The sequence below is a fragment of the Mus caroli genome, unplaced genomic scaffold, assembly GCF_978045245.1.
Source record: "Mus caroli unplaced genomic scaffold, Mus_caroli_1 scaffold_14, whole genome shotgun sequence".
Lineage (NCBI taxonomy): Eukaryota > Metazoa > Chordata > Mammalia > Rodentia > Muridae > Mus > Mus caroli.
In genome coordinates this window covers 106,657,069-106,684,594 of record NW_028227269.1, presented here as the reverse complement: position 1 = coordinate 106,684,594, position 27,526 = coordinate 106,657,069, and the positions used below count along the sequence as shown (strand labels likewise).

The window sequence follows — 27,526 nt, the reverse complement described above, 5'->3', positions numbered from 1 at the left end:
AAGCACATTCCATGGGAAAAGCAAGGGCAGATTCAGTACTTATTAACTAAGGCAGCTGGTAGCTGATCCAGTGCTGGCCCTGCTTACTTGTTTACTAACTGGCAGAGAGCTGGCCAGCTGGGCCTGGGGAAGAGAGTTTTGCTCAGTGTCTCACTGATGAACAGGTGAGGACAGGGTGAGTGGTGAGAGTGATATGTAAAGGGTGGCTGGCCTGCCTACCCTGACGGGAACTCTTACCCGCTGCACCCTCCTTAGCTTGGCTCCCGCCAGAGCAGCAGCCAGTCCTGATGCAGAGCTCTCATCATGGTTGGTCCCTTGGGCTCCTCCAGCTGGCAGTGGGGGCGGGGGTGGGGGAGTAGATCCTGTGGGTGGAGGTGGAACTGGGGGTGGAGGAGGGGGTGGAGGTCCACCACAGGAGAGAGTGGTACTGGCTGCCGATGAGGGATGCCCAGGGGGGAGAATGGGCCCTGGAAAGCAAAGGGGAGGAGTCAGTCTCCAACACCTAGGGGTGTCCAGCTACTGTTTTCATTCTGGGTCCTTCAAAAGATTGGAGGGCAACTCGCTCATCAGAGATGAGGTGCAGAAGAGTTTGTCTCAGGAAGGCCCTACAGAACCCTTACCATTACCATCCCTTCCTATGCCAATCTCCCAGCATCGGGTGCTGGCTACACTGGTATACAGTCACTTAACACCCTTACCATTACCATTCCTTCCTATGCCAATCTCCCAGCATCGGGTGCTGGCTACACTGTTATACAGTCACTTAACACCCTCGAGCACAGCAGAGCTCCTCTTGCTCTGCTCCTGCCTCTCCAGTGTGTGTGAGGAGTTCCTGGCAGTGCCGGTTTCCATTTTAAGTACTTGGCTCCCTCTTAGGTACTGACTGAAGTTGGTCTGAAGATGTAAGTGGGACTCGTACTTGGATCCTAGGGTCTCTAAGAGGTAAGGAACTGTGGGTCCAGAGATGACCAGGAATTTGGGTCAAGGAACCATCGAGGGCTGGCCTCCACTATGCACCTAGTCAGGCACCTCCAGTGAATCAGACACTGTGCCATACACTGAGGGGAGTAGACCCTCAGGGTCAGCCAACAAATCACAGAGGAGAACACAGACTTGTGCTGCAAGGCACGCTCTACTAGACGTATGCACAGGAAGCCTGTCAGAGCTGACGCTCTTGTAAGACTGCCCGACAGAGCTGGGAACAGACAGGAGAGGTGGTGTCAGGACAGTGAAGGAAGCAGTCTGAGCCAAGAGGATGGGACGTACGGGAGGGAGCCATGCTGGTAGAACTAGACTTGCTCAAGACTGTACCGGGCAGCGGAGGCGAGGGAGGTGCTGCAGCAGCTGAGAGGGCAGGGTGTTTGAAAAGCAGGTAAGGTGGTTTGTCATGAGGATGCACTGGGGGGTCAGGGCCTCTGGGGCAGTGCGGATAGGGCTGGAGGAGGGAGCCTCCCCTACCTGTGGCCGAGATTCTCCTCTCCAGAGACTCCTGGCGGTGCTGCTGCTCCATTACTTGTCTGGAAAGCAAGCACAGCAGACACCTTGAGCTCTCTGTGCCCACGCTCCCACATTTGAAAGCTGGTGCTGTGGCACTTCTCATGCCCACAACACGGGGCCTTGTTTGTGTGTGGAGGAGAAAGGATTACCCTGAGTGCTGTTATAGGCACCACCCACTTTTCTTCTCTTTCTTCCTTTTTCTTTTTCTTTTCTTTTCTTTCTTTCTTTTTTTTTTTTCCTTTGGTTTTCGAGACAGGGTTTCTCTGTGTAGCCCTGGCTGTCTTGGAACTCACTATGTAGACCAGGCTGGCCTCGGACTCAGAAATTCACCTGCCTCTGCCTCCCAAGTCCTGGGATTAAAGGCGTGCGCCACCACTGCCCGGCTTTCTTTTCTCTTTTCTTTTCTTTTCTTTTCTTTTCTTTTCTTTTCTTTTCTTTTCTTTTCTTTTCTTTTCTTTTCTTTTCCTTTTCAGAAAGGGTCTCTCATTGATCTAGAACTTAGCAAGTAGGCAAGGCTGGCTGGCCAATGTACACCAGGGTTTGTCTGTTTGCCTTTGCCTCCTAAACTCTGGTATTCAAGTGGCTGATGCCACATCTAACTTTTTAAGGAAATCAAAACAAAAGAGTGCTGGGGCTCTACTCAGTGCCCTGCAAGCACGTCACTGGCTGAGCTACCTTCCTGCAGCCCTGGGTTGCCTCCAACAGAGACAGAGACAGATGGAAGAGGACTGGTGAGCTGGGCACACTGAGTAGAAAATACCTCAGAGAAACCTGTGTGACCCTCTGGCCAACTGAATTCACTCAGTGGCGTGAGTGGGCTAATGGGCTCGTCTGGCTGTTTGGAGCCACTGTGGTGGCAGGAGAAATGGAAGCTATGCCTCATTTTAGTCCTTTAGAGGGCTCCCTGGAACCACAGGGTTACTAGGCAAGCTTCAGAAGGAGTTTAGGGAAGTATGAGTCTGTGGGCGATGGACCTGTCCCCTTAGTCTGCAGTGGCATGTGCAGGTGTCCTCTGTTGCCCCTGTTGTTAGTGGCCTCAGCTCTGTGTGTCTAGGCTAACTGAAGGGTGCCCTGGCTCTACTGGGGAGCTTTCAGTCAGACATCTGTGGGACATGGGGTTACCTTCTCTGGATGTCCATCTCTTCAGGAGAGGGGCCATTCTGCACCTGACGCTGTGTGGAGGGGCCTGTAGGGAAAAGATGCAGAGTAGAAAGGTCAGAGGAGGGAAGAAGGGCCCCAACACAGAACTGTAATGGCACCCTCTCCACCCTCCAGAGCCCAGAGGAGAGATCTTGCCTGCCTCTAACAGTGGGCTCTCACACCCGTGAAGCACCGGCACACCTTCATCTCTCTATGTTTCCTGTGGCTCTCCCTCTGAAGCACAGTGGAAACTAAGTTCTGCTCACACCTCTCTGCTTTTGTTTAAACAGCACCTGCTGTGTCTGCTCACTTGCCACTGTCTCCTCAACCCCAACCCTGGTATGTCAAGAATCATGAGCCATGATGGGTTGAGTGAAGGACTAATACCTTCAGCTGGTGACTATCAAGGCCAGATGGAACCTAGGAACTACACATGTGTGGGGTGGACCCTCCTTGGACCTGCTACTCACATTGGGAGTCTGGGGCTGTGGGAAGAGGCAGTGCAACCCTGCACGGCTCCCTTTGTTCTGGGCCACCATGAAAGCTCCTATGCCATACCCACTTTGGACCTGAAAGGATAGAGTCCCACTGCCGAACCTCCTGTTCTCAGGAGGGCTGGTGCTGGGACCCACATTTAAAGAGAAATCCAGGCTGCAGCTCCAACCTGAGAAAGAGCTGATCATTTCCCGAGGGCCAGTGCACATCGTCCCTTTGTAAGTGTAACCAGTGGCTTGTGCAAACAGCTTTGTTTCCACCTTTGGGTGAAGTGAGTATGAATCTACACCTCAGACAGCAGGCAGTCTCTTCAGCCGCCCACTTCCCAGAAGCCCAGGGTCTTAGTGGTCTTCTTCCTCTTCTTCTGTACAGAAAATGTTATTTCCTATGGGAGCTTGATCAGAGCAATTCCCAGACAGACAACTTTTACTTAACCTAGATTTCAACTGTAATTCTCACACAGCTAGGAGAGTGCCCATGAGGAAGGACTTGAGACCACCAAGGAAGCCAGGCCCAGGAAGTTAGGTGACTTGCTCAAAGGTGCAAGAAGCAGAGCAAGACAAAGCACCTGCCACAGCACTTGTCTCATTCTCAAGTTCAGTTTCAGCATGTCGGTCAGCCTGGCTTGAAGAGTGAGATGGTGGACTCACACGCCACCTACAGAGCCACAAGCTGCCCCATCCCTGGATGGAGCATTCAGGTGCAGACTTGTGTCTGCTCAGCAGAAAGGAGTTGCTTGACCTCTGCCTTACTCATTCTGGTGAAGGCAGGTTTCACAATGCCTCAGCCCGACATTCTGGGACTCTGCTCTTAGCCTGGCCAAGGCTGTGGAGGTTTAAATGAGAAATGTCCTCCACAGCTCTGGCTATGTGAACACCTGGTCACCAGTTAGAGGTGGTGGTGGGGGAGGTTTAGGAGGTGTGGCCTGCTGCAGGAAGTGTGCCCCTGTGGGTGCTCTGCTCCTGCCTCCACCCCTTCCCACCATGATAGGCTCTATGCCAAAGTGAGTGAGTTGCTTTTGCTTTTGCTTATGGTGTTGTCTTACAGCAGCACATAGGCTTTAGGTTCAAGCTTGAACAACTGAACTCACCCCTGGGTCGAGACTGCTTTCCTCCTTCTGGAGGCCAAGTTCCTATTCCGGCAACCTTGTGTTACTCCTTGTCTGAGGCTTTGTCCCACCTTATGACTAAGACCCTGAATGCCTGGTCCACACTGGCTGATGCAAGGCCTGCTCAGCTTCTGGCCTGGCTTGGTTACTATGGTTGTTTCTTTTCCTGTTAAGACGCTCTGATAGCAGATATGCTCACAGTGTGCTGCTGTCATTTACTTAGTCTTCTCAGTCTTTATGCTGACCTAGACTCCCTACACCCTCAGCTAACCTGCTACTACAGAAAGCTGGGGAAGGCCATCAGGAGCTACAGTCCCTTCCAAGCCTGGCGCTCTGTCCTGAGCAGGAAAAGATGCTCTTGTACATGTGAGGCCCTCTTTCCTAATCCATTTTCCAACCACATGAGCCATGGCAGATTCTGACAGAAGGGCTGGGAGGAGGTTTCTTCTTCTATAATGGTTGCTGGTCTCCTGAGAAGCCCTGGAGAAGAGCCCACTTACAGGGGCTCCAGCTAGGCAGCATTTCTCAAGTGGGAGTAGATGTCAACAAGAAAGCTATGGTCATGACTGATGAGACGGTCATCCATCCTGTGCTGAGCTACTGCAGATAACTTCCCTTATGGCTGTAACCACAGGCCAAGATGGTGGACTCACGGTGTCACCTCTTGCCTCCTGGGCTGAGCTGTGAGCCTGCAGGATAGAGGTGAAGAGAAGGAGGGTCTCTGATCCCTAACCCACCCTCTACAACTCAGTATTTAAGGATATTTATTTTATTTTAGTTTGTTTGTTTGGTTGGTTGGTTTTTCAAGACAGGGATTTTCTGTTCAACAGCTCTGGATGCCCTGGAATTCATTCTATAGACTAGGTTGGTCTTGAACTCATAGATATCCACTTGCCTCTGCCTCCCAAAGTGCTGGGACCGAAGGCCTGCACCACCATGCCTGCCTTAAGGGTATTTTAAAAAAAAGATTCATTTTATGTTTATTTATGTGTATGTATCTGTATCTGTTACATGAGAATGGCACCCATGAAGGCCAGAGAGGGCACTGGATCCCTTGGAGCTGGAATCAAGGGTAGCTGTGTAGGGGTATAGTTCAGTGGGTGATGTGCTTGCTGCACAAGCTTGAAGACCTGATCTTTAGCGTCATGTAAAGCCAGGAGTGGTGTGTATACCTGCAACCCCTGCAGGGCATGCCTGACCCCTGTAGGTCCAGCCCCCAGAGTGGGCCTTACTCCCAGCAGCAAGCCAGGCAAGAGACAGAAGAGAACTACCTCCTGATACCCTTCCTCTCGGAACACAGAGAGCTGCTAGCATAGGGGCTGAGCCTCAGGTGGAACTGGAATCCAAGCTTATCTGCTTCAAGCTATGATGGTTCTTAAGAAAGATTGACTTCTTGATGTTGGGAAGGTCTGCTTTCTGCCTCAATTACAAGTACGACCACTCACTCACACTTCCCAAATACCTGGCAAATCAGAGGATGTCCTTTATCCTTGAAGGTCACATGGTGGGGATCATGACAGAAAATAAACAAGAAGAGAGTGAGAAGGGCCATCTCCACCCATGGGACCACAGGAAGCAGAATGACAGAATGAGAGATGCTCTGGCTGGAGAGGACAGAGCAGAGTATAGCTGGAACATGGTGGGAGTCAGGAGACTGAATCTCTGAGAGTGAGCTCAGCACTGGGCAGGGCAGAAGCACACCAGGGATCCACTGGAGGTGACAGGCAGGTAAGAGCAGCCTACTCCATCCTTCACAGCTTCTCCAAGCCTCAGTAAGCTTAGTAGTGCATGCCTTTAGTCCCATGTACTGGATCCTATGCAGGAAGTCCTTCTCTTCATGGATGAAAACTGTCTGGTCAGAGCTGTGCCTTGAAGTCTGATGGAATTAGAAGGGGTGTTGTGTAGGAGACCAAGCTCTGCTGTTCCAGTCCTCCCACTAGTCCTCCACTTCACCTTTCAGCCCCTTCCCATTCCTGGCTGTACACTTGTAGAATGCTTATATTTACAGAAGTCTCCTCCAGGGTGATTTTATCCACTGTATTTATTTTTTACATTTTGAGACAAGGTCTAGCCTCCTGAGTTTTTGCTGGATTAGTCTTTGATGGGTTTGCCTCTAAGTAGTTAAGACTTCCTTCCTTCTTTGTACCTCAGTTTCTTATACATGTGAAAGATAGAAATAAGGACCATTTACCTCCAACCCTCCCACCCTGCCTTTGGTTCTGGGGAAAAGTCTGGGACAAGCGCTCTGCCACTGAGCAACCGAGCTACTCCAGACTCCAAATACCTACAATTCAAAAGGACAAACAAGAAAACATATCAAATTATTAACAGTGGGTATCTTAGGATCATGGGGATTTCTCCTTATTTTGAATTTCCAGGTACCACCTTTGGGACAGGTAACAAAGTGGTTACAAGTCCCTCCAGTTCCCGGCCGGGTGTCAGAGGAGGCAAGGTTGACACCTGCTCCTAATGAGGGCTCTGCTCCCTCCCTCCCCACCAAATGACACTCTGGACAGCAGCCTCAGCTCCTCTGGGACAGAGCCCAGGCTAAGTCTCCAGCTCTCCTCGTTAGGAAAGGTATCTCTTGGGCTTCTGAAAAGATGGAACCTGAGATCCCAGGAGTGCCAGAGACAAAGGACCTGTACCCGCTCAGTGAGGCCTGATGTAATTTCTGGCCAGCAAACGACAGCTGCCTGCTCTGAGCTGGGCAGCTGCCCAAGCCCTCTTGAGTCGCTCTCTGCTTCCCTTGCTACCATCTTTCTAGCTGCCTGTTTTTCCTCTTTCCCTTTTGGCTAGAGACTAGGCCCTTCCGCCTGTATGGGCGCTGTTCCTGCTGCTACATAAACAAGTGTCTGTGTAGGAAGGGAGTCTTACTTAAATAAACAGAGAGTTACCAGGCCCAAGCCACATAGGAATGGGTAGGAAGACAATGTCCCCCAGCCCACGAGCCTTCTAGTACACTCATACTATCCTCAGTCCTGGTACACAAACGCCTCCACATCCATACTTACAGAGCAAAGCCACCCCTGGGTCAAGCTCACCAAAGGACAAATGCTTGAGTGTCCCCACCTTCCACATTTTTGTTTTTTGAGACAGGGTCTCACTGTGTTACTCTATGGCCTGGAGCTTGCTATTTAGCTGGTCTGTACTCACAGAGATCTGACTAGTCTCTGGCACAGCAATTTAGGCCCACGATGGCTAATGGCCACTGGCTGTTGTGCTCAGATCACATCTTTGCCTGCTGACCTCTGGTCCTCCAGCAACATTCCCTCACTCCTGAGCCCTGGCACTGGGCTGAGCAGTTACAACTCAGCAACTAGACAAGCAGATCGTGTATGGCCTGAGAGCATGGACTGCGACAGCCCTGTGGCATGGAGGGCCTCTCTTACAGACAGGGAGACTGCTTCCAAGAAGGTAGAAGCCCAGGCCACACAGAGAAAAGAGATCACCAGACTGTGCCATTGAGCTTCAGAAATAACATGCAGAGCGGAGACAGATGACAGAGACCTGGTGTCCGTGAGTATTCCTCTCTGGTCCTCCTCCTTACATGGAGACCCAGGGATAGGGCAGCAGTTTGCTCAAGGTTACATCCACATCAGAGACAACATAGAGCCAGAATCCAGCCTCCAGTTCTCAGGTCAGAGTACCCCACCCACGGGCTTGGCTTGTTCAGGTGATCTCCTTAGGCAAGTAGCTCTTCTAATACCGTCCCCCCACCCCCTTTCCTAATAACTCGTTAAGGATCACAATATTAATCTTAAAATGAACCTCAAACAGGATTACAGTAACCATCTACTACATTTTTGTGGCTTACAAAGCATTTTCATATCACTTTGGGGGATTAATTTTCTCAATTCTCAAATAGGATGTATTAATTTTCCTTTACAGCTAGGGAAACTCAGACTCAACTTGGGAATGGAGGACATCTTGCCTCTGGAGTGATCAGGCCTCCACCTGGCACTGCAGCTAGAGCAGAAGTCCAGGCCTCCCGATGCTAGTTTATCCTGCCAATTCTGCAAGGACCCTAGACTCAGGGGGAGATGCTCTCCCCAGGATGCAGCACTCAGCCCCCCTACCCCAGCCCCAGCAGTTGGGAGAGAGGAATCCCAGGAGGAGCAGGAAGGAAGGGGAGAGCTCCATCACCTACAGGTCACTCTGCAAAGCACGGTGCAGTCACAGTGGCAGAAGCAGAAGCAGTGAAAGGTCCACTCCCTGCTGACCATTACCGGCAGAGCTCCTCCGCACAGTCTGCAAGGTGCCTTGCGCATCCTGGCCACTTACCTCCTCTTCCTCAGCCGCCTGGCTGGTGCAGTGGTAACTGATATGCTGTCCTGTGGGCAAGTGGGCTTCACTTTGTCAATCTTTAATGAAGCTTCCCAGCTAACCTATCAGAGCCCTCCTGGCTACCTGATTCCAGCATGCTCCATGGGCCCTGAGGGACTGTGCAGACCCCTTGCAGCAACAGGGCTACCAGGTGTTTGTCTGAAGGGCCCTCCCAGCCTAGCTCTCTTCTTACTCTAATGGAAGCAGAGATGAGTTCAGGAAGAGGGGATGGGAGCAGGCAGAGGAATTCCTGGGCAATTTTTCCACTGTCTCTTTTGGCTTTTCTCCTAACTTGCTCCTTTCATTCATAAATTCTTCCCTAGCCTTACCAGCTCCAAGGTGTGCAGGACTGCCCCACTCCTACCCCTAAGCCTGCCAGCAAACATCCATTTCACACTGAACTGCCACCCCTGCTGTCCCCAGGCAGTGCCACTGCACTTAGCCATGCCTTAGTGCTGTCATGCCAGTGGGTACAGTGACAGTGTCTTCTGTGTGGCAGGCTGTTCCTGGTTCCCAAAGCCTGGCTCTACAGCTGCTGTAGTTGTTTCTTCAGGGCGTGACACGAGCATTGCCTTCCAGAGCAGGGCTGGCTTTGATGGCTACATGGCTACCTGGCTGGCAACTATGGCCACAAGACAGGCAAGACTGACAGCCAGGTCCATGGGAACCAGGCCCTGAGATGCTGGACATCACTCCCTCCTGCCCCATAGCTGCTCCTGCTTCTTGGAGGTTGAGCTTGACAATTTTAACTGTCAACTTGACACAACCTAGAAGCCCCTGGGAATATCTTATAGGGGTCCAAAAGAGGAGAAAGCTAGTTGAGAGCAAACAAGGATGCATTTATTCTCTTTACTCTTGAGTATGACTGTGACTAACGCTTGAGTTCCTGCTTTGTTGTCCCTGAAGGGATGGATGGTCTATAACTCTGTAGGCCACACAAACCCTTCTTCCCCAGGTTTCTTCTGGCCATGGTGTTTTATCACTCTGTATAGGATGTTAGTATTGTTTACAAGACATGCCCATTTCCTCTCATGGACTGTGGTTTCTCCTGCTTTTGGTCTCCGCCCTCTCCCCTGAAAACTCAAGTGCACATACATTCTCTGGCTTTTCTAGCTCTAAGCATTGTTTGTTTTCATTTGGGGGACTTCCCAACAGCCTCCCACTGGCCTCTTCTCAGGCTTGCTCTTCAGGCCCGTGCCCACAGTTCCTCACCATTCCTTGGACAGGGACCTATAGAGATTCCCTAGTGGTTCTCATGGGAAACACCCTATTTGGGACCTGGGGGCTTCTTAAATTCCTGACCTAGCTTCTTACTGCCTCTTCTCTTCAGTGACTGTGCTAGTCTTATTTCTACTTGACACAAATAGAGTTATCTGAAAGGAGGGAACCTCAGCTGAGAAAATACCTCCATAAGATCCAGCTGTAAGGCATTTTCTTAATTATTGATTGATGGGTAAGGCCCTTTGTGGGTGCTGCCATCCCTGGGCTGATAGTCTTGGGTTCTATAAGAAAGCAGGCTGAGCAAGCCATGGAAAGCAAGCCAGTAAGCAACACCCCTCCATGGCCATGGTTTGAGTTCCTGTCCTGACTTCCTTCATCGATAAACAGTGGTAAGTATAAGCCAAATAAACCCTTTCTATCCCAACTTGTGTTTTGGTCATGGTGTTTTGCAGCAATAGAAACTCTGACTAAGACAAACTGGTACCAGGATTTTAGGGTATTGCTGTGACAGACTCTATCGATGTTTTGGGAATATTCTAGAAAGCCATCAAATGTTGAAATCAGTGCAGAGGATGGGAGTCTAGCTGGTGAAGTTAAAGAGGGAAGTATAAAAACTCTCAAGGCCATTTGCTATTTTGAGTTAAGGTTCAGCTGGGGCTGAAGAATTAGCTGTGATTAACAAGATACCAGAAGTACCAGAACGAAGCCTTTGCATTGCTGGGACACTCAGTGCTGGTAGGCTGAAACTGAAAATTTGGTGGTGTTTAAGAAGAGACCAGCAATATTAAGTGAAATCTTCTGGGAAGTTTCCTGAGAGTCAGCACACAAGCTGTGCTCTAGAGGCAGCCAAACTTGGTAGTATAAGAGTCAAGCATGGGGTACTGGTTTTGAGAGCATGAAGTGGTCATGCAGAGCAGCTGAGGCTTCTTCGCACTGTGAGAGGCTATTGGTGAAAGTGCAGTCTCAGTGGCAGTTAAAGGCCAAGGGGTGAAGGGTTCATACAAAAAAGTTGAAGCTTGGTACCTGAAGAGAGCCTATGAGGGGCTATTGGTGAAGGCAGAGCCCAGTTGCAGCAGAAGACCTCAGGATTCTGGGGTCTTTTGGGTACTGGGGAAAAGTCAGAACCATGGGAAAACCACCAAGAACAGCAGCAGCAGCGGAGTGGAGGCAGCCAGAGTCTAGCACACAAAGCAGTGTGTGTAAAGCAGGAGAACTGCCTCAGTCTCTTTGGAAGAGCCCTGAAGATCACAAGAGAATCCAAGATAATTGGACCCTGGGCTATTTGTACTGTTGGAGTTGGGCTCATAATACACTGCTGGTTTTTCCCTCTTGAAGAAGGTATTTAATTTAATTTTGATTTTTATAGGAACCCACAGCTGAAAGACTTTAAACACTAAATTGGATTATTTTAGACTGAAATTTTAATGTGTTTGAATGTATAAAGTCTGTGAGACCTTAGGGATGGATGAGAAAGGAAGAATCGTGGCTCAATACTGATGTGTCTGCATGTCAAGCTGAGAAGGGGCTGGTTGTGCTGGCTAGTCTTATTTCAACGTGAGACAAACTAGAGTTATCTGAAAGGAGGGAACCTCTACAGAGAAAATGCTTCAAAAGATCCAGCTGTAAGGCATTTTCTTATTTAGTGATTGAGAGGGGAGGGCCCAGCCCACTGTGGGTGGTGCCATGTCTGGCTTGGTGGTCCTAGGTTCTATAAGAACAGGATGAGTAAGTCATGGAAAGCAATCCAGTAAGCAGCACCCTCCATGGCCTCTGCATCAGCTCCTGCCTTCAGGTGCCTGCCCTGTTTGAGTTCCTGTCCCGACTCCATTCAGTGATGTGCAGTGAGATGGAAGGGGAAGCCTGATAAACCCTTTCTTCCCCAACTTGCTTTTTGGTCCTGGTGCTTTGTTGCAGCAACAAAAGCACTGCTTGGACCAGGCTGCTAAGCCCGTGGACTCCTCCTTCCCTTCTCTGTGAGAGAGAACACATGCCTCCCTGGGATTGCTCTTCATATGGATACCTGTTACCACCATGCTTCTCTGAAGCACTTGTAACTTTATTTTTTTTTTTTGGTTTTTTGGAGACAGGGTTTCTCTGTATATCCCTGGCTGTCCTGGCACTCACTTTGTAGACCAGGCTGGCCTCGAACTCAGAAATCCGCCTGCCTCTGCCTCCCGAGTGCTGGGACTAAAGGCGTGCGCCACCACGCCCGGCTGTAACTTTATTTTTAATGACAGGGTCTTGCCTTGTAGCTGGGGTTGGTCTTTTTTAAAAAACAATTTTTTATTAGATATCTTCTTCATTTACATTTCAAATGCTATCCCAAAAGTCCCCTATACTCTCCCCCCCACCTCCCACTCTCCTACCCACCCACTCCCACTTTTTGGCCCTGGCATTCCCCTGTATTAGGACATATGATCTTTGCAAGACCAAGGGCCTCTCCTCCCAATGATGGCCGACTAGGCCATCTTCTGCTACATATGCAGCTGGAGGCACAAGCTCTGGGGCACTGGTTAGTTCATATTGTTGATCCTCCTATAGGGCTGCAGACCTCTTCAGCTCCTTGGGTGCTTTCTCTAGCTCCTCCATTGGGGGCCCTGTGTTCAATCCAATAGATGACTGTGAGCGTCCACTTCTGTATTTGCCAGGCACTGGCATAGCCTCACAAGAGACAGCTATATCAGGGTCCTGTCGGCAAAATCTTGCTTGCGTATGCAATAGTGTCTGTGTTTGGTGGCTGATTATGGGATGAATCCCCGGGTGGGGCAGTCTCTGGTTGGTCCTTCCTTCTATCTCAGCTCCAAACTTTGTCTCTGTAACTCCTTCCATGGGTATCTTATTCCACATTCTAAGGAGGAATAAAGTATCCACACTTTGGTCTTTCTTCTTATTGAGTTTCATGTGTTTTGCAAATTGTATCTTGGCTATTCTAAGTTTCTGGGCTGGGTACATTTACACAATGGAGTACTACTCAGCTATTAAAAACAATGAATTTATGAAATTCTTAGGCAAATGGATGTATCTGGAGGATATCATCCTGAGTGAGGTAACCCAATCACAAAAGAACTCACATGATATGCACTCACTGATAAGTGGGGTTGGTCTTGAACTCATGATCTCTTTGCTTTGGTCTCCCGGGCCAAGAGGTAGGATTGCCGGTGTGCATTACCACACACACCAAAAGCATGTATGGTTTTTTTTTTTTTTTTTTTTTACAAAGTTTTGTTTTTATTTTATGTATATGAGTATTTGTTTGCATTTATGTCTGTGCACCAAGTGCCAGGAAAGTCAGGAAAGGACTCTGGATCTCTTGGAAGTGGAGTCACAGATGATTGTGAGCTGCCATGTGGATGCTGGGAATCAAACCCGGGTCCTCTGGAAGAGCAGCCAGTGCTCTTAACCACTGAGCCATCTGTCCAGCCTCTTCTAACTGGCAAATGTCTATGAATCCTTAAGACGCACAACAGGCATGGTGTTAAGATGTAGGTACAAAGTGTCTCCCAACAGTTCATGTGTTGGGGGTATGGCAGTGCTACTGAGAGGCAGCAGGTAAAGGACAGGACAAGGTCAGAGCAATGGGGATGTGGGGCCGAGTTTGAGGATGTGTCAGTGGTGTGGCTCTACAGGGTACATCTGTCTCTGAAATTCTGCCCTACCTTTTTCCTACTTCGTGGCCTCCATGAGGTAAATACACTCTCCTCAATGCCCTTCTACCACAATTTAACTTATAGAACTGAGACTTCTGAAACGAAACTGAGCCAAACATTCTTTCTCCTTTAGGCTCCTTAAGTACTTTATCATAGTGACAGAGAAACTTACACATGGCCACCTATCCAAGGAACTGCTCCGTTTCCTTTGTCAGTGTTCCGGGGCTTTACCTGGAGGCCATAAGCCTCTAGTTTCCTTCTACTGTAGTACTTGACGACATATACCTACAGTCTCTTCTCTTAGCCTGGCTGTGAGTTTAATGAGTGTAGGAACATTTCTAATTCATTTTGCTATGGACTACAAATCCTACACTAGGTCAATAATTCCCAGATGCAACTCATTCAATTCACACAAAAGACCCTGGCTAGATGCTAGGGACAGCATGGACACAAACTGCTGCCCAGCTTATCATTAAGAGACAAGGTAGGCAAGAAGACATAACACAGAAAAGAAGAATAAAGCCTAATGGGAGAACGGTGCTAAGGTGATTGCTGGGGGCTGCTGTGTTGCTATGTAGACAATGCTAAATTCTGAACCCCAAGATCTGGTTGCCTCCAGATAAATGAATTCTCATGGACCCCAGCTTTTGTTGTATAAACCTTGCTCCCTAATTTAAAGCTATTGGTTAATAACAGGCCAGGAGAGAAAGGTAGGACATGAGGAATGAGTGACGGGTCTCAAGAGGGAGCAGGGGAAGAAGGTGTCCATTAGATGGGATGGACCAGGAGCATGTGGCTGAGAAGTGCACTCTGAAGATGAACTGAGGGAAGAAGGCAGCTTGGACATGACTCAGAGTGCAAGTGACAGGGGCACATGGACTGGATGTAGGTGAGAGTAGCAGACAACCTGCCAATCTAGGCTTACAGCTTGTAAGTAAAATACCAGGATTCCCTGTCTTTTGTACAGGCTAGCCAGACTACATAATTCGTTTACACTTGTTGTAACATGCTAACTCTAACTGGGTGATGTGTAGGCAGTTCCCAGAGAAGTGAGCAAAGGAACTGTGACCTTAACAACACATTGAGTATGCAGGTCCTAGGTCAAGCCCTTGTGTTTCTGGGAAATGGTAGGAGGCTATGCATCTGGATAAACCTGAGCAAGGTGTGTGTACAGAGAAAATTCAGAGAGGCAGCCAAGACCAGGGCAGGCAAGCCCTGTAAGGGTTTGGACTTCATTCTGAATTAAGACTGATGGCCCTCAGAGCTCTGAGTAAGATGTGACCAGGTTATACTGAACACTGGAAAGATCTGCTTGCTGTGTGGAAGAGACTCAAATAAGCTAAACACAGAGGTAGGCAAACTGACTGGGTGGGTGTTATAAAAACCCAGTTTTGAAAGAATGGATAAACCAATGAACACAGGCGGCAGACAAAATGGAACAGAGCCTCATGATCACATGCCACATCTACTCTAGATAGTGAAGGCTGTATCTCTTAGGACTTGGCTTTGTGAGCCTTGGGGGTGGCTATTTAACTACAACATTTGAGTCAGCTCTTCACACCCAAGAGTTGAAGTTGGCAAGAAGCTACTTTTAAAATTATTATTATTGTGTTTTTTGTTTCTTTTGAGACAAAGATTCATGATGTAGTCTGGGCTGGTGTTAAAACTTGAACCAATCCTCCTGGCTCAGTCTCCCAAGTGCTACACCTCCAGGTGTGCATTGGAGTAACTCTGTGGGAAAGAGGTTATACATGCTATGAGAGAAAGAAAACGGACATAAATGAATTCTCCACTTACATTCTCTGTCTACAGAGATGGGCCAAGTGAAGTGTTCATAAATAGTTCTGATGAAGGTGTGTTATCCTTACAGTTTGCTAGCTACCAGACAAGCAGAGTCAGTCCTTTGGGAGACAGTGTGATGGGCAGAGATCTGGACTGTACACTGAAGTCTTTATCATTAGTGTGGTATTCAGCAAATTATGGACTGCTATGAGCCTTTGTTTCCTCGTCTTTAAAATAGTGGCAAGAGTTCCTAACCTCTCTAGAGAACTCAGGAGATACAGTGACGATGCAGGGAGGAGATGTACAACGGCAATGTGGAAAGGGAGGCTCTTGTCTTTCTGTAAGGCACTTCTTAGTCCTAGCGGCATCACACCACCAATGTGAGTGTCAAAGGGGACAGGAGCCCCAGGAGCCTGTGTATGACAGCACTTCGATCCTTAGAGCCTCCCTCCCTCCCTCCCTCCCTCCCTCCCTCTTGTCTACTTTACGTGTGCGCATATGGAAGCTAGAGCACAGCTTTCAGGAGCCTGTGTATGACAGCACTTCGATCCTTAGAGCCTCCCTCCCTCCCTCTTGTCTACTTTACGTGTGTGCGTATGGAAGCTACAGCACAGCTTTCAGGAGCCTGTGTATGACAGCACTTCGATCCTTAGAGCCTCCCTCTTGTCTACTTTACGTGTGCGCGTATGGAAGCTAGAGCACAGCTTTCAGGCGCTGGTTCTCTCCTTTCACCACTGTGGGTCTGGGGACTGAACGATGGCTGTCAGACGTAGCAGCAAGCACCTTCCCTTGCTCTACTAAGCCATCTCACCAGCCCTTGTGTCCAGGAAAGTAAGACTTCGCATGGGGGCATGCAGAAATAGATGCGGTGGGTCTATGTTCACTAAATATAACAGAGTGTAGAACAGATGCAGGCAGCTAGGGCACAGAAGGGTCCCCTGCTTCCAGTTTGTGTCCCTCTTGAGCTGCCTGTGTTGGCTATATGTAGCTCACCTTGCTCGTCTGTTCTCTGAGTACAGAGGACAGGCGTGTAAGGTGGCTATGCTCTGGATCACCGTCTCATACTATCATTGGGTCTGTGGGGTTTCAGGAAGCCTGAAGCATCAGTAGCCATCAGTGTTGAGGAAGTGACCTTGGTGCTGGAGGAGAAGGCAGCTTTTCTCTCCTGGGATGTAAACTGCAGATGAGCCAGTACTACTTTAAAGGAGATGCTCTGAGATTAAGGGTCCCCATGCAGCGCACCCTAAAGTTCAGGCCTTTCCAGAGACCTTCATGTAAACTCCCCACAGAGACCATGTCCTCCTCTCCTATTAGCACTGTCACATGAGTGGGTGATGAGAACTCCTGCTTTGTAAGGAGAGGCATTTCAAGCTGCTGGAGTGATTTTCAACTGATAAAGAACTTGCACAATGTCTTGTGTTGCACTCAGAACACCCCTGTGAGGTAGGTGTGACAACCCATTTCACAGATGGAAAAACAATTTTAGAAAGGGTGAGTACTTTGCAAAAGAGCTGGAGAACAGATCTATCTTGTGGGAGGTATGAAGGTCTCTGTGCTCACAGATGAGTACTAGGGAACCAGGAATGCTAAACACACAGAGTTGTCCCTTCAAAGGGAGGGACACATAAACCTGTTATCTGGCCAGAAGGCTGAGAGGAAATGTGGTTAACAGCCTAGTGACCTCTGCGCTATCTATGTGGCCGAGACCACTCCCCAGACCCTTACTGTGAGCTTGTCAATCGACAGAACCGATCTTTATGGAAGATGTCACACGTACTTTACAAAGAGTTTTGATGTAGTCACATCTTGAGCTTTGTTGTATATGGGACTGAGTTAATTATCACCCGGAAAGCACCAAATTGTGCTGTGCTTAAATATGCCTAAACTTAATTATTTGGGGTCAGACTCCTGAAGTCTGAACCAATAGTTAGTCATGTTGGACTGAACTACTTTCTTATCTCTCACAGATTGTTACTCTGCTGGCCACACACACTGTTCAAATCCACATCCAAACCCCACACACTGCCCAGGTCTGCATCCAAAGCTCCTTCCACAGCTCACACACATCATGGCCACATTCACAGGTACTTCACCAGGGCTGCTGCTTGGTTTGGGGTGGTGTGCTTCTTGGTTCTGGTGGTGCTCAGCAGGCCAAGGTGACGGGTGCGATTTCTGTGTGAGACAATTCCATTGACCATGTCCCTCAATCACAGATAGCACCCCTCACCTTGAGCCCATTTTCACAGATGGCAAATGGTGCTGGCGGTTCAGGAGCTTCATCGTGGTCTTCAGGAGAGGGTACAGAAGCAGGAAGCGAGGGGTATGTTTGCAAGGTGCACAATACAATGGAGGAACACATAGTGAACCCACTCGCTCACTCGCTCATGCAGGCACCACAAACACTTGCATGTCAGTCTCTTAGGGTGTAGATAAATACAGATATGGAAAGCAACTTGCTCCAGAGAAACTCAATAACTGAACACAGCCAACCAAGAGTCCTGGGAAGGACCCAGGTTCTCTGATCATCTGGGGTGAATCCACAGTCAGAGTGGTACATAAGAAACATCACAAGCAGGAGAGCGCACTAGGCCAAGTCATAAATAAGTCAAAGGCAAGGTGCATTGTGGAGGGCTGTGCAGGTCATTGACATAAGCAGCACTGGCAGCCAGGCTGGATGGATGCTTGGCCCTTATCCGGAAAGGGAAGTCAAGGCAAACTTCTTGGTTTGTCCATACAGTCAGGAGAGGGACGGTAAATCTATGGGCTGAAGATGAGGGGTCTGGGAGGAGACCATGAGATAGAGTTCTCCTGGGACTTGGCCCAGCACACATCCCTTCCTCCCCAGACATGGTGTAAGGCAGCTGGAACTGTGTTGAGGACTTTGGGTTGTAAATGAGCTCCAGGCCTGCCACATCCCCAAGCCTTGTCAGGGTGTACCTGGCATCAGATATCATGCTGGCTTTTGAGGTTCTAGGGACTGGTCTTTAGTTTTCACACTGGCTGAGTCCATGCGCTCGAATGTGCTGTGCCAAGTGTTACTGTCAGGATAGAGGCAAAAAACCACAGTAACAGGGGGCACACTGAGGAGAGTGAGGAGCTATGGGGATTCTGAATTATGTCAGGCAAGTGAGGAGGGAGAAGGGGTCAGAGGTGGGGAAGGCCTAGCAGGAGCAAAGTGTGAAGGGGACTTGTGTATTGTTGGCATGGAGACTGTTACAAAGCCCCGGTTCTCTTAGTGAGGTGGGTGGACAAACACAGAGGGCCACTGTTTACAGTGTGGCCAGTAGGGGGCAGGGCAGATGGAATGAGCAGAGCCTGGAAACAAAGCCTGGGTAGGAAGTGTGACCTTGGCCCAAAAGGCATACCCAGAGGAAGCCATACCAACAGTCAACATCCCCACTGCAGGGGAGATGCAAAAAACAGTTTAGGAGTTCTATCTCTTCGAGGGAAAAGTTTCATAATTTCTAGCAAAATAAGGTTTGTGGGAAGCAAAACTGAAGCTGACTTCAAGAAGCTCTGAGGTTTAACACTTCACCCAGGTTCACAGTGAGGAGATAGACCAAGCCTATTCACAGTGAATCCTATACAAAATGCTGGCCCCTGGTACTCCTCCGAAAAACAGTTTGAAATCAGCCCAATCTAATCTCAAGCCTGCAGCCTTGCCTTTTGATCATTCATCCTCCTGCTCTGCCTCTTGCTCCTTTCCAGACCAAGTCTAACATCCAGGACTTTCCCAGGCTGCAACTTCTGGTAGCCAGTTCATGCTTTTAAAGGAGCCATTACCTCCACAGAGAGCTTGGACACACTACGTGGCTGACCCCTAACTTCAGGCTAAAGCTGTTCTGCCCTTATTTGTTTTCAAAACTCCTGTCATTACTATTTTTATCTTCATGATCTCATTTCTGCATTCTAGATGGGAAATTGAGGTTCAGGTCTTGCCCAAGGTCAGATGGGCTATCAGCAATTGCAGGGCTGCTCCCTGTGAATTCAAACTCACACCATTGTTGCAGGGACTGGAACTCAGGCTCACGGGGGGGGGGGGGTGTGGCGGGGAGTATTCTTCGTGTGCCAAAAGGAAGAGTCCTAAGCTCTGAATATGGCAGTCTGTTTCTCAGAAGTGTTGGTGGGCCCTGTACTATACCTACTGCGAAGGTCTGCATAGTCTTCATTGGCAAGAACCAAAAGGGAAAAGATGCCTTGCACCCGCCTGCTTCCCAAAGCACCACTCTGACCGCAGACTCCAGGAAGAAATGGCATCTCAGACCCAGACTGGCTGGGATAGGAGGAGAATGCTTGGTTGTGGACCTAGCTTTAATCTATTCTATATAAGCCTCACTCAGGATTGGGGTTAGTTCTGTTACCTACAAAATGCAAACTCGAGGCAGGAAAACATAAGGAATAGTTTAGGATCCTATGACCCTAGCTGGTTTTGGTTTCCACCTCTCTTACGATAGTGCACCTGGCAGCCTAGCTCTTTTACCTGCATGCACCGTGCACGTAGCTCTCTCTGAACAATGCGCCTCAGAACCTCTTCAGATCCCCACCTTGCGTGATATCAGACTACACATACCTCCTCTCTAAACAGTAGACGTTTCTCTGCCATGCAGTTATTGAATTTGGATTTTTTCTATACGAATGCATTCCTAATGTATCCAGGTAGATAGGTAGGAAGAACAAAAGAGCTGACCTGTCCTGAACTGGTTTTGACTATATAAAGCAAAACTGTCTATAAACTTTTAGGGAGAACCCCATATTTCCTACCTGATGCCAACCTATATTGGGTATGCATATCATAACATTGCAATTAGATTCACAAGGAGAGACATGCACAGTAGAAAGTGATTGTGACCCAGTCTATAAATCAAAACAAAACCACCTAAACTGTACCCCTGAGTAGCCACTTCCCCCTCTTCCTGACCCCAGAAGAGGGAATGGGGTCAAGTGCTCCCTCATGCTCACGTGGCCTATTGTCAGTCTCGACAGTGTATTCCTGCATGTTCTATGTACACATCCCCTCCCTGAACAATGTTCCTAATCACCCCGGAACCTCCTCAGACCTTTAAAATGCACCTTGGCTTTGCTCCAGTTAAGTTTTCTTCTTCCTCTTCTTCCTCTTCCTCTTCTTCTTCTTCTTCTTTTTTTTTGGCAAATCTGTGTGATTTTCAGTTGTTTGGCTAAGAGGCCTTGAACCTGACTACCGATAATAAACTTGTGGCTTCATGACACCTCAGGCTCCTTCCCCAGTTCCATCTCTGCAGACCCCATCTGGGGTTGGACATCTACCTTTGCAAATGTCAGCTGAAGCTTTAGGGAAAGGAGGCGAAGTCCTACCATGTAGGCACCTTGCTTCCAGTGCCATCCTAGTTCTGCGCTCCTGGAATAACATTATTACAAGATGTCTGTGGAGAGTCTGGAGAGAATGCTGGCCGTGGGAACAGAGTAGCTCAGGGGGAGGGAGTAGCACTTAAGGACATCTCCCTGGCACAAGGCATCCTACACAACAGTCAGGTGACATAACTACCAGCAACCATTTGCAGATGCAGCAACATGCTCAAAACCGAACCTGAGGCAAGGCATGCTCTTCTTCCCATGCTCTTCTCCCCTGATCAAGGTTCTCTCTCACCCTGTTCATTTTCCTTACAAAGTCAAATCAATGGCTCGGATCAAATGTTTGCCATGCTTTCTCCGAGACTTGGCTTTCCCCATTGTGAGATGTCTGAGTGATGATGAAATGAAATCGCAGACATGGAACAAGGGAGGAGTCTGATTTCACATTGCTCCTAGGTCAAGCAGTTCTCCAGCCTAAGAACTGAAGCCCTTCTCCATAACCAACATTTTCAAATGTCTTGTATTACCCTGAAATGCAATTCAGGAATTATATAACTGCTCTACATAGATCAGAAAACTCAGGGTAGCACCTTAAGTGTTCAGCAAAGGGAGGCAGAGAAGTGATCTATAAGAAGTGTCCATCATGTTTGTAAAAGTCCAGACACACCTACAAGAGACAGAATCAGAGAGCTGCTTGCACTTGCCCACAGACTCTGAGGAAATGTGGTTGCCACAGATAGATTTGTTACAGGGGAGTCGTCTGGATATCTAAAATATCACAGCTACAACACTGGAGACTGGGTTTTCCGAAACAGAAAACAACTCTCAGTAAAGTTACAAACAGAATCAAGCCTAGTTTCCCTTTGAGGTATACCAAAGTTATAATCCTAGAAAATTTAGTATACTCTAGAACTGTTTAAAACATACTTTTTTCTTAAAACAGAGTTAAGTTTTAGCTCAGAAAATTCAAAATATGTTTTCTAGCTGCACGCTGCACTGTGCTTAGCAGGTATGGCTTGTCCACAAAAAATACCTTTGTTTCCATGCTTTTCCGGTGGAACAATCTTTATCTACACCAACCCTGCCTTTTCAGAGTCTAGAACACCAATGGAGATAAAACAAACAAACAACAAAAGCCCCCTGAACTCTGCAGTGCAGCTGGGTTAGAACCCTGCCTCCTGCCTCCAGAACTCTGGAATTGCTGGGCTCTTCCTACCGACTCAAGTGAGTTAAAGAGTGTCTCCCTACTGCTGGAGGGTAAATCTGAGGTGGAGAGGGAACTGAGCAGAACAGAGTGAGGAAGAACAACAGTCAACACCTCTCTGGGTGGGGGCTGAGCCAACCAACAGTGCAGGCAAAAGATAGGTCACTTCCTGGAGGTGGTGTCAGCACAAGGCAGACACCTGACTCCAAAGCCCTCCTTATTCTCCTACAAGGGACCTGAATGATGGCAGGAGGCAGCCTCACTGTCCCTCCCATCTAAGCTCTGATCCTTGGGATGAGAAGCCTGCCAGGGGCTGCAGCATAGGTGGGCTCACCAGACCAAGAAATACACTTCCTTGACCCCCGGAAGCACAGCTGCAAAATCACAGGGCTTCAAAGCAGAAAACCTAATGGTGGCCCAGGACGGCTCATGTGAATGTGAAGCGACTCCCCACACCTGCATTTGTAGGCAGGGACACCGAGGCCTAGGAACCTGCAGGAAGGTGTTCAAGGGCCCCTTGGCTGGAATGAAGCAAACCAGAGCTCACACCCAACAGAGCGACTCCGAGCCTAGTCCACAGCCACCGCACTGTGCCCCACTGTGGTTAAGTCAGGTTCCTGCCAATGTCTGAGGCCAGCAAGACACCCTTGATGGGAAGGCCTCTGTCCTCCCTCAAAGCTGCTGCAATAAGGCCATGAGCAGGTTGCTGTTCGGCTCGGGTGCTGTTGCTAGTCCCCACCCCAGGCCTTACCGTGTCCAAGCTGCCACCCTGCCAGTTTCAGCTAGCTGCTGTGCACCTGGGCCCAGGCCTCAGACACTGTTGTTGGCCCTTTGGCCAGCGCTACTGCTGTGGTCTCCCATACAGCCCAATAGGCAACTCCCTGTTTCCCTTTGTACTCACCAAGTACTTGGCACTCACTGCAGACCACTACAGTCAACTAGATATTAATCTGTGAACTCTAAATCCTAAAGCGCTGAGAGCTTAGGACTCCGTTTACTTCCCAGCCAGTTTCCTGCCAGGCGTCTGTTCTGATACATGGAGGTGAGACGGGCAACATTAAAGTATGCCTCCCTGAGGGCTGCAGGAGCACTTCACTACAGACCTGCTTTCACAAATGGCACATCACCCCCCTCTTAGTCATGACGCTGAACCTCAAGACAAGTACTAGGCTCCAAATCATGTCAACAGTGAAGTAGGCATGTCAGCCAGCCAGAGCTGGGACACAGAACAAGAGAGAGTCTCAGCATCCAGGAAAGGTAAACCCTGCTTACCTCCTTCTTGGGAATTCATGATGTTCAGGGCAAAGAGCATGGCATTGGAGAATGTGGTTGCTTCTTCCTTACTTGCAAAGTTTAAGCCATAGACCTGACGGGCATCTCGCCACTGATGGAAGGTGGGTGTTGCCTGATTGTACTTCAGCCCTTTAACAATTGAATAATTGATCACAACCTGGAGGAGAGAATAAATAAAATGTAAGTGAGCTGCAGGGAACTGGCATGGGGCAAAGACACTGTATCCTTTCAGCCACAGGGTGGGGGTGGGTGAGGACCACAGAAGGGAAAGGGTGATCACACTGAATGGTTGCAAAACTTATTTAATGAGCTCTGAGCTGGGGGTCAGGATCCCTGGCTGGGTTCTGGTCCAGACCTTGTCTCTTGGCTAGCTGTACCACTTAGGGGATATCAATGCAGTTTTCTGTGGCTCAGTTTCTCCAATAATATGGAAGATCTAATGCTGCCTTACTGACCTTGTGGGGATTCGGAAAGGATCTCCCAAAGCCAGCTATTTTATCTATAGCTCCTAGATATGAAGCTCCTTAAGGTAAGAGTCTTCTGCAATTTGGTCTCAGTTTCCCACAGCCCTCAATAAGAGTGTTGAGAATTCATAAAATCAAGTTCTAGTTTCAAGGTTGACTTGTGGAAATTAATGTACTACACAGACATATAGCCTCATTACTGTCTTTGTTATTAGTCAACCAATAGACATCACAGTGTGTGAGATGCAATGTCAAGCCAGGCAGGGAAAGAGAAGGCAGACACTCTCATCAGCAGTCTGCTGGCCTCTAGATGTCTACTCTTCTACACACTGAAAGAATGAGTTCAGGCTCTCTAGTAAGTGCTGCTCCCTGAAGTCAGCGGTAGCCTGATACTACTCTGGGCTGTAGCTGTCACTCTGCTGTGTGACCCTCCACCTATGAGTCCTCTTGCCCTTGGAGTGGGAAGAATATGGTAATGGATGGTTGCTCTCCTCAACTGCTCTGACTGCTGTGCTACTGAATCAGGAAAGGTCAGAACAGCAATTGTGGACAATATCTAGAACAGCAGCATCCTAGGTCCCTATCCTGTGCAAGATGGCTCTGGGCCCACCTACAATGGCCTAAAGTGAGATGAGCCATTGGACACACATGCACTAAGCCAGGAGAAGAGATGACTCATTTCACAACAGCAGCAGGCAGGGACCTTGGCTAATATCTATATACAGGTTCCTGAACAGGAGCAGATCCCACGTGTGCTGGTAAACAGAAGACCCAAGCTAGCAGTTGACAAAGGGCTTGAGCTCTTGTGAAGTGTATGTATGAGATGGACTGCCAAGTGAGCCAGGTTAAAATGGCTCTTCAGGTTTGAGTACTATATAGAACCAGAGAGCTAAGACCCTGCTTCATTTTGTCCTAGTCAACACACATCAGGAGTTCTGTGTTCAATCTTCCATCTATAGTTTTGATGAACATTAAGAAACCAGAGCAATGCTAGGCATGGTGGTACTCGCCTACAATCCCAGCACTGGGTAAGCAGAGGCAGGGGAATCTCTCTGAGTTTGAGGCCAGCCTGATCTACAAAGCAAGTCCAGGACAGCCAGTGCTATTATACAAAGAAACCATCTTGAAAAACAAGTACAAAAAAGAAATCAAAGCAAACTAAAGAGAAAGCTGTGAGAGCTGAGTCAGCTGGAAGTGAAGCTGCTGGAGATGGAGCAAATCAAGACTCCCTGGCGAGGTGCTCAGAGGAAGTGAGCCTTCCGCATCTGTGAGGTGAGATGCTTGGCTCTCAGAGGGGACTCAGGGTGCAAGAATCAAGAGGAATGGAATATCCCTGCCAGGTACAGGAACAGGGTGGACAGCAGAGAGCTGCAGAGAACTCACAGGGATCTGAGGAAATATTTTTACACGTGGGAAGCCAAGTGACTTACAAAGTTACACAGTAAACTCATGAGCAAGCTGGAGTTAGAGGCTGAGTCTGCAGAGAGGATTACACGCTTCGGCTCACTGCCGGCAAAATGAGCTGACAGTGTTTTCTCATTTCTGCTGGACTGGTTCTGTCTGCACAGCACCTTATTGGAGGAACTTTGTCACTAGAGGTGGGCTTGAGGTTTCAGAAGCTCAAGCCAGGCCCAGTGTCTCTCTCTTTCTGCTGCCTGCCGATCTAAATGTAGAATTCTTGGCTTGTTCAGCATGCCTGCCTATGTGCCACCATGATGATAACGGATTAAATTCTGAAACTGTAAGCCAGCCCCAACTCAGTGTTTTCCTTATGAAGAGTTACTGTGGCCATGGTGTCTTTTCACAACAATAGGAACCCTAACTAAGACACTATGGTACTGTACAGCTATTGGCTGCAGTTTCCTTAACATCAACCAGGTCAGGCTGGTTAACAATGCCTACGAGAATCCCTGTGTTTTCATTTCTGTCTGCTGTTCACATGCTATTTGGAGGCATGATCAGGATCAAGCAGGCTTCGCAATTAGTCTATTTCCTGAAATCTTTAGATTGGTCCATTTCTGCTTTATATATTTGGAAAGTACATTATTAGATACATTTAAATTTAGGGCTGCTGTGACTTCTCTTTTAGTGGAGCCTCTTCTTAAAAAGGTCAGTCTCTTTTCTACTTTGGAATGCTTGCTGCCTGTTGTATCTGACATACATACCAGCTACCAGCTTTTCTAGTCAGGTTTAGTGTAAAGATAACCCCCTAGTATTCAGCAGGACTGATTTATCCTTTCAAAGGATAAGCTTATTTTAAATGTTGCACTTTCCACGTAGGAGCCATAATCACACCGCTGTCTAATTTTGGAGAGTGTGGGAGTATATGGGAGTGCCTTTCCTGATTTTTTGTTTGTTTGTTTGTTTCTAAAGCCCTTGAAACATCAAATATTGTCTAACATGGTTTTGAGGCTTCTGAGTAGAAATAATCTAAAGGTTTTTTTACAGAGAAAAATCTTGTGATAGAGAACAATCTTCTTGGCCCCTATGCTATTGGCTAGGATCTAAAAAAGAACAATGTAAGTTGGTAAAGACTCTGAGATCCAAATAGATGTCCATCTAATGACAGAATAATCTCCCCAGAATCTTACCTACACCCCAGCTTCCCCCATGGGCTCAACAGTATGCTGTGGCTAGTCTGCTTTCATTACTATAATGAGGCACAGAAGCAGACTAACTTTATAAAGAAATCTATCCATTTCACAGCACCGGAAGTTCCAGAGTGACCAAATGGCTGCAGCTGTGGATCAGTGGGAGAACACCTGCCTAGCATGCATGCAGCCTTTGCTTAGCATGCATGGGGCGCTGAGTGAGATTTCCAGCCTCAGTTCTAAATTAAAAAAAAAAAGCAGCCACTTTGGGATCCCCACTGACTCAGGAACAATGCCTTCATGTCAAAGACTAAGCCTCGGAAGACATCGTCACGAGGGGAAGGAGCACCTCTAAGAGCCGCACGAGTTACCTCAGAGCTAGAGTCCTAAAGTGTGTTTGTCTCTTCTTCCTAACAGGGACAAAGGCTGCTTTGGCCAATGCAGACACCTGTCCAATGGGCAATCCCTACACCTGAACTCCAAGTTTCTCTTCACATTGTAACTTGCTGCCACAGGCTTCAGAGACAACAGGAAACCTAGCATTCTCTTAGCCAACCTGACCACAAAGCTGTCAGAAAACACCATTTAGGGAGAGGTGTTTTATTTTATCATTATTACTATTGTTGCTTTCTATGTATGGGGTGTTTTGCCTGCATGTATATCTAAACACCATGTATGTCTGTGAGTACCTGGTATCTGAAGAAACCAGAAGATACTGGATGCCCTGGAATTGTACTTATGGACACTTGTAAGTTGCTATGTGGGTGCTGGGAATTGTCCTCTGGAAGGACAGCCTCTTAATTACTGAGCCATCTCAGTTGTTGTTTTTATAAACAATGAAACCACAGATCTTCTAGCCTTACTGTTCAGAATCCTGGTCAGTCCTCCCAAAGGCAACAGGGTGGGGAGCACGGGGCACTTAGGAAGGCACTATGGGTAAGCACGTTACTTTGGACTACTTTGCCTTGGTTATGTGTGACATGAATAGGCAGGAGATATTACTTATACCTGGAGGTGTATTTCCCAGGCACACTACACACTGCTTCAGCTGATTTGTCCAGGCTGTCTGTTAGGGAGCGATAATACAATCCTCCAGTCATCTTAGGGCTGGGGTTATGTATAACTCAAAATCTCAATAGCAAAGTTCTAACAGAATCAGAGTGAAAGATCCAAGAAGTATATTTTTCTTTTTTCTTTCTTTTTGTGCTTGGCACACATATATGTATGCATATATGCATGTAAGTGTTTAGGCAGAGGCTAACGCCAAGTGTCTTCCTCAACTGTGCACAGCTTGTGTGCTTTTATCTACGGAGCCATCTCCCTAGCCCACACCGACTATACTTCTCAAAGCCTTCTCACAATTATTTTATTCTGATCTGACAGAATATTTTATCTTACTTTATATTTTATTAGTCCCTGCATTCTGATCTGAC

General features: G+C 48.2%; 1 protein-coding gene and 1 long non-coding RNA gene across 5 annotated transcripts in view; one reads left to right on the top strand and one right to left on the bottom strand.

Annotated features, from left to right (window-relative positions):
• The window catches only part of Evl (Enah/Vasp-like), a 125,133-nt gene that overhangs the window by 12,388 nt on the left and 85,219 nt on the right, over window positions 1–27,526 (bottom strand). For all 4 annotated transcript variants that reach the window (XM_021178559.2, XM_021178558.3, XM_029484430.2 and 1 more), the window contains exons 3-6: window positions 23,018–23,195; window positions 2,620–2,683; window positions 1,459–1,517; window positions 238–467 (exon numbers count right to left, since the gene is read on the bottom strand). In XM_021178559.2, coding sequence (XP_021034218.1) covers window positions 238–467; window positions 1,459–1,517; window positions 2,620–2,683; window positions 23,018–23,195 — 531 coding nt within the window. The remainder of the gene's footprint in view (window positions 1–237; window positions 468–1,458; window positions 1,518–2,619; window positions 2,684–23,017; window positions 23,196–27,526) is intronic.
• On the top strand, window positions 107–26,714 carry LOC115032777 (uncharacterized). Its single transcript, XR_003838395.2, has 3 exons — window positions 107–164; window positions 877–942; window positions 26,511–26,714. It is a non-coding gene; the product is annotated as an uncharacterized LOC115032777 (long non-coding RNA).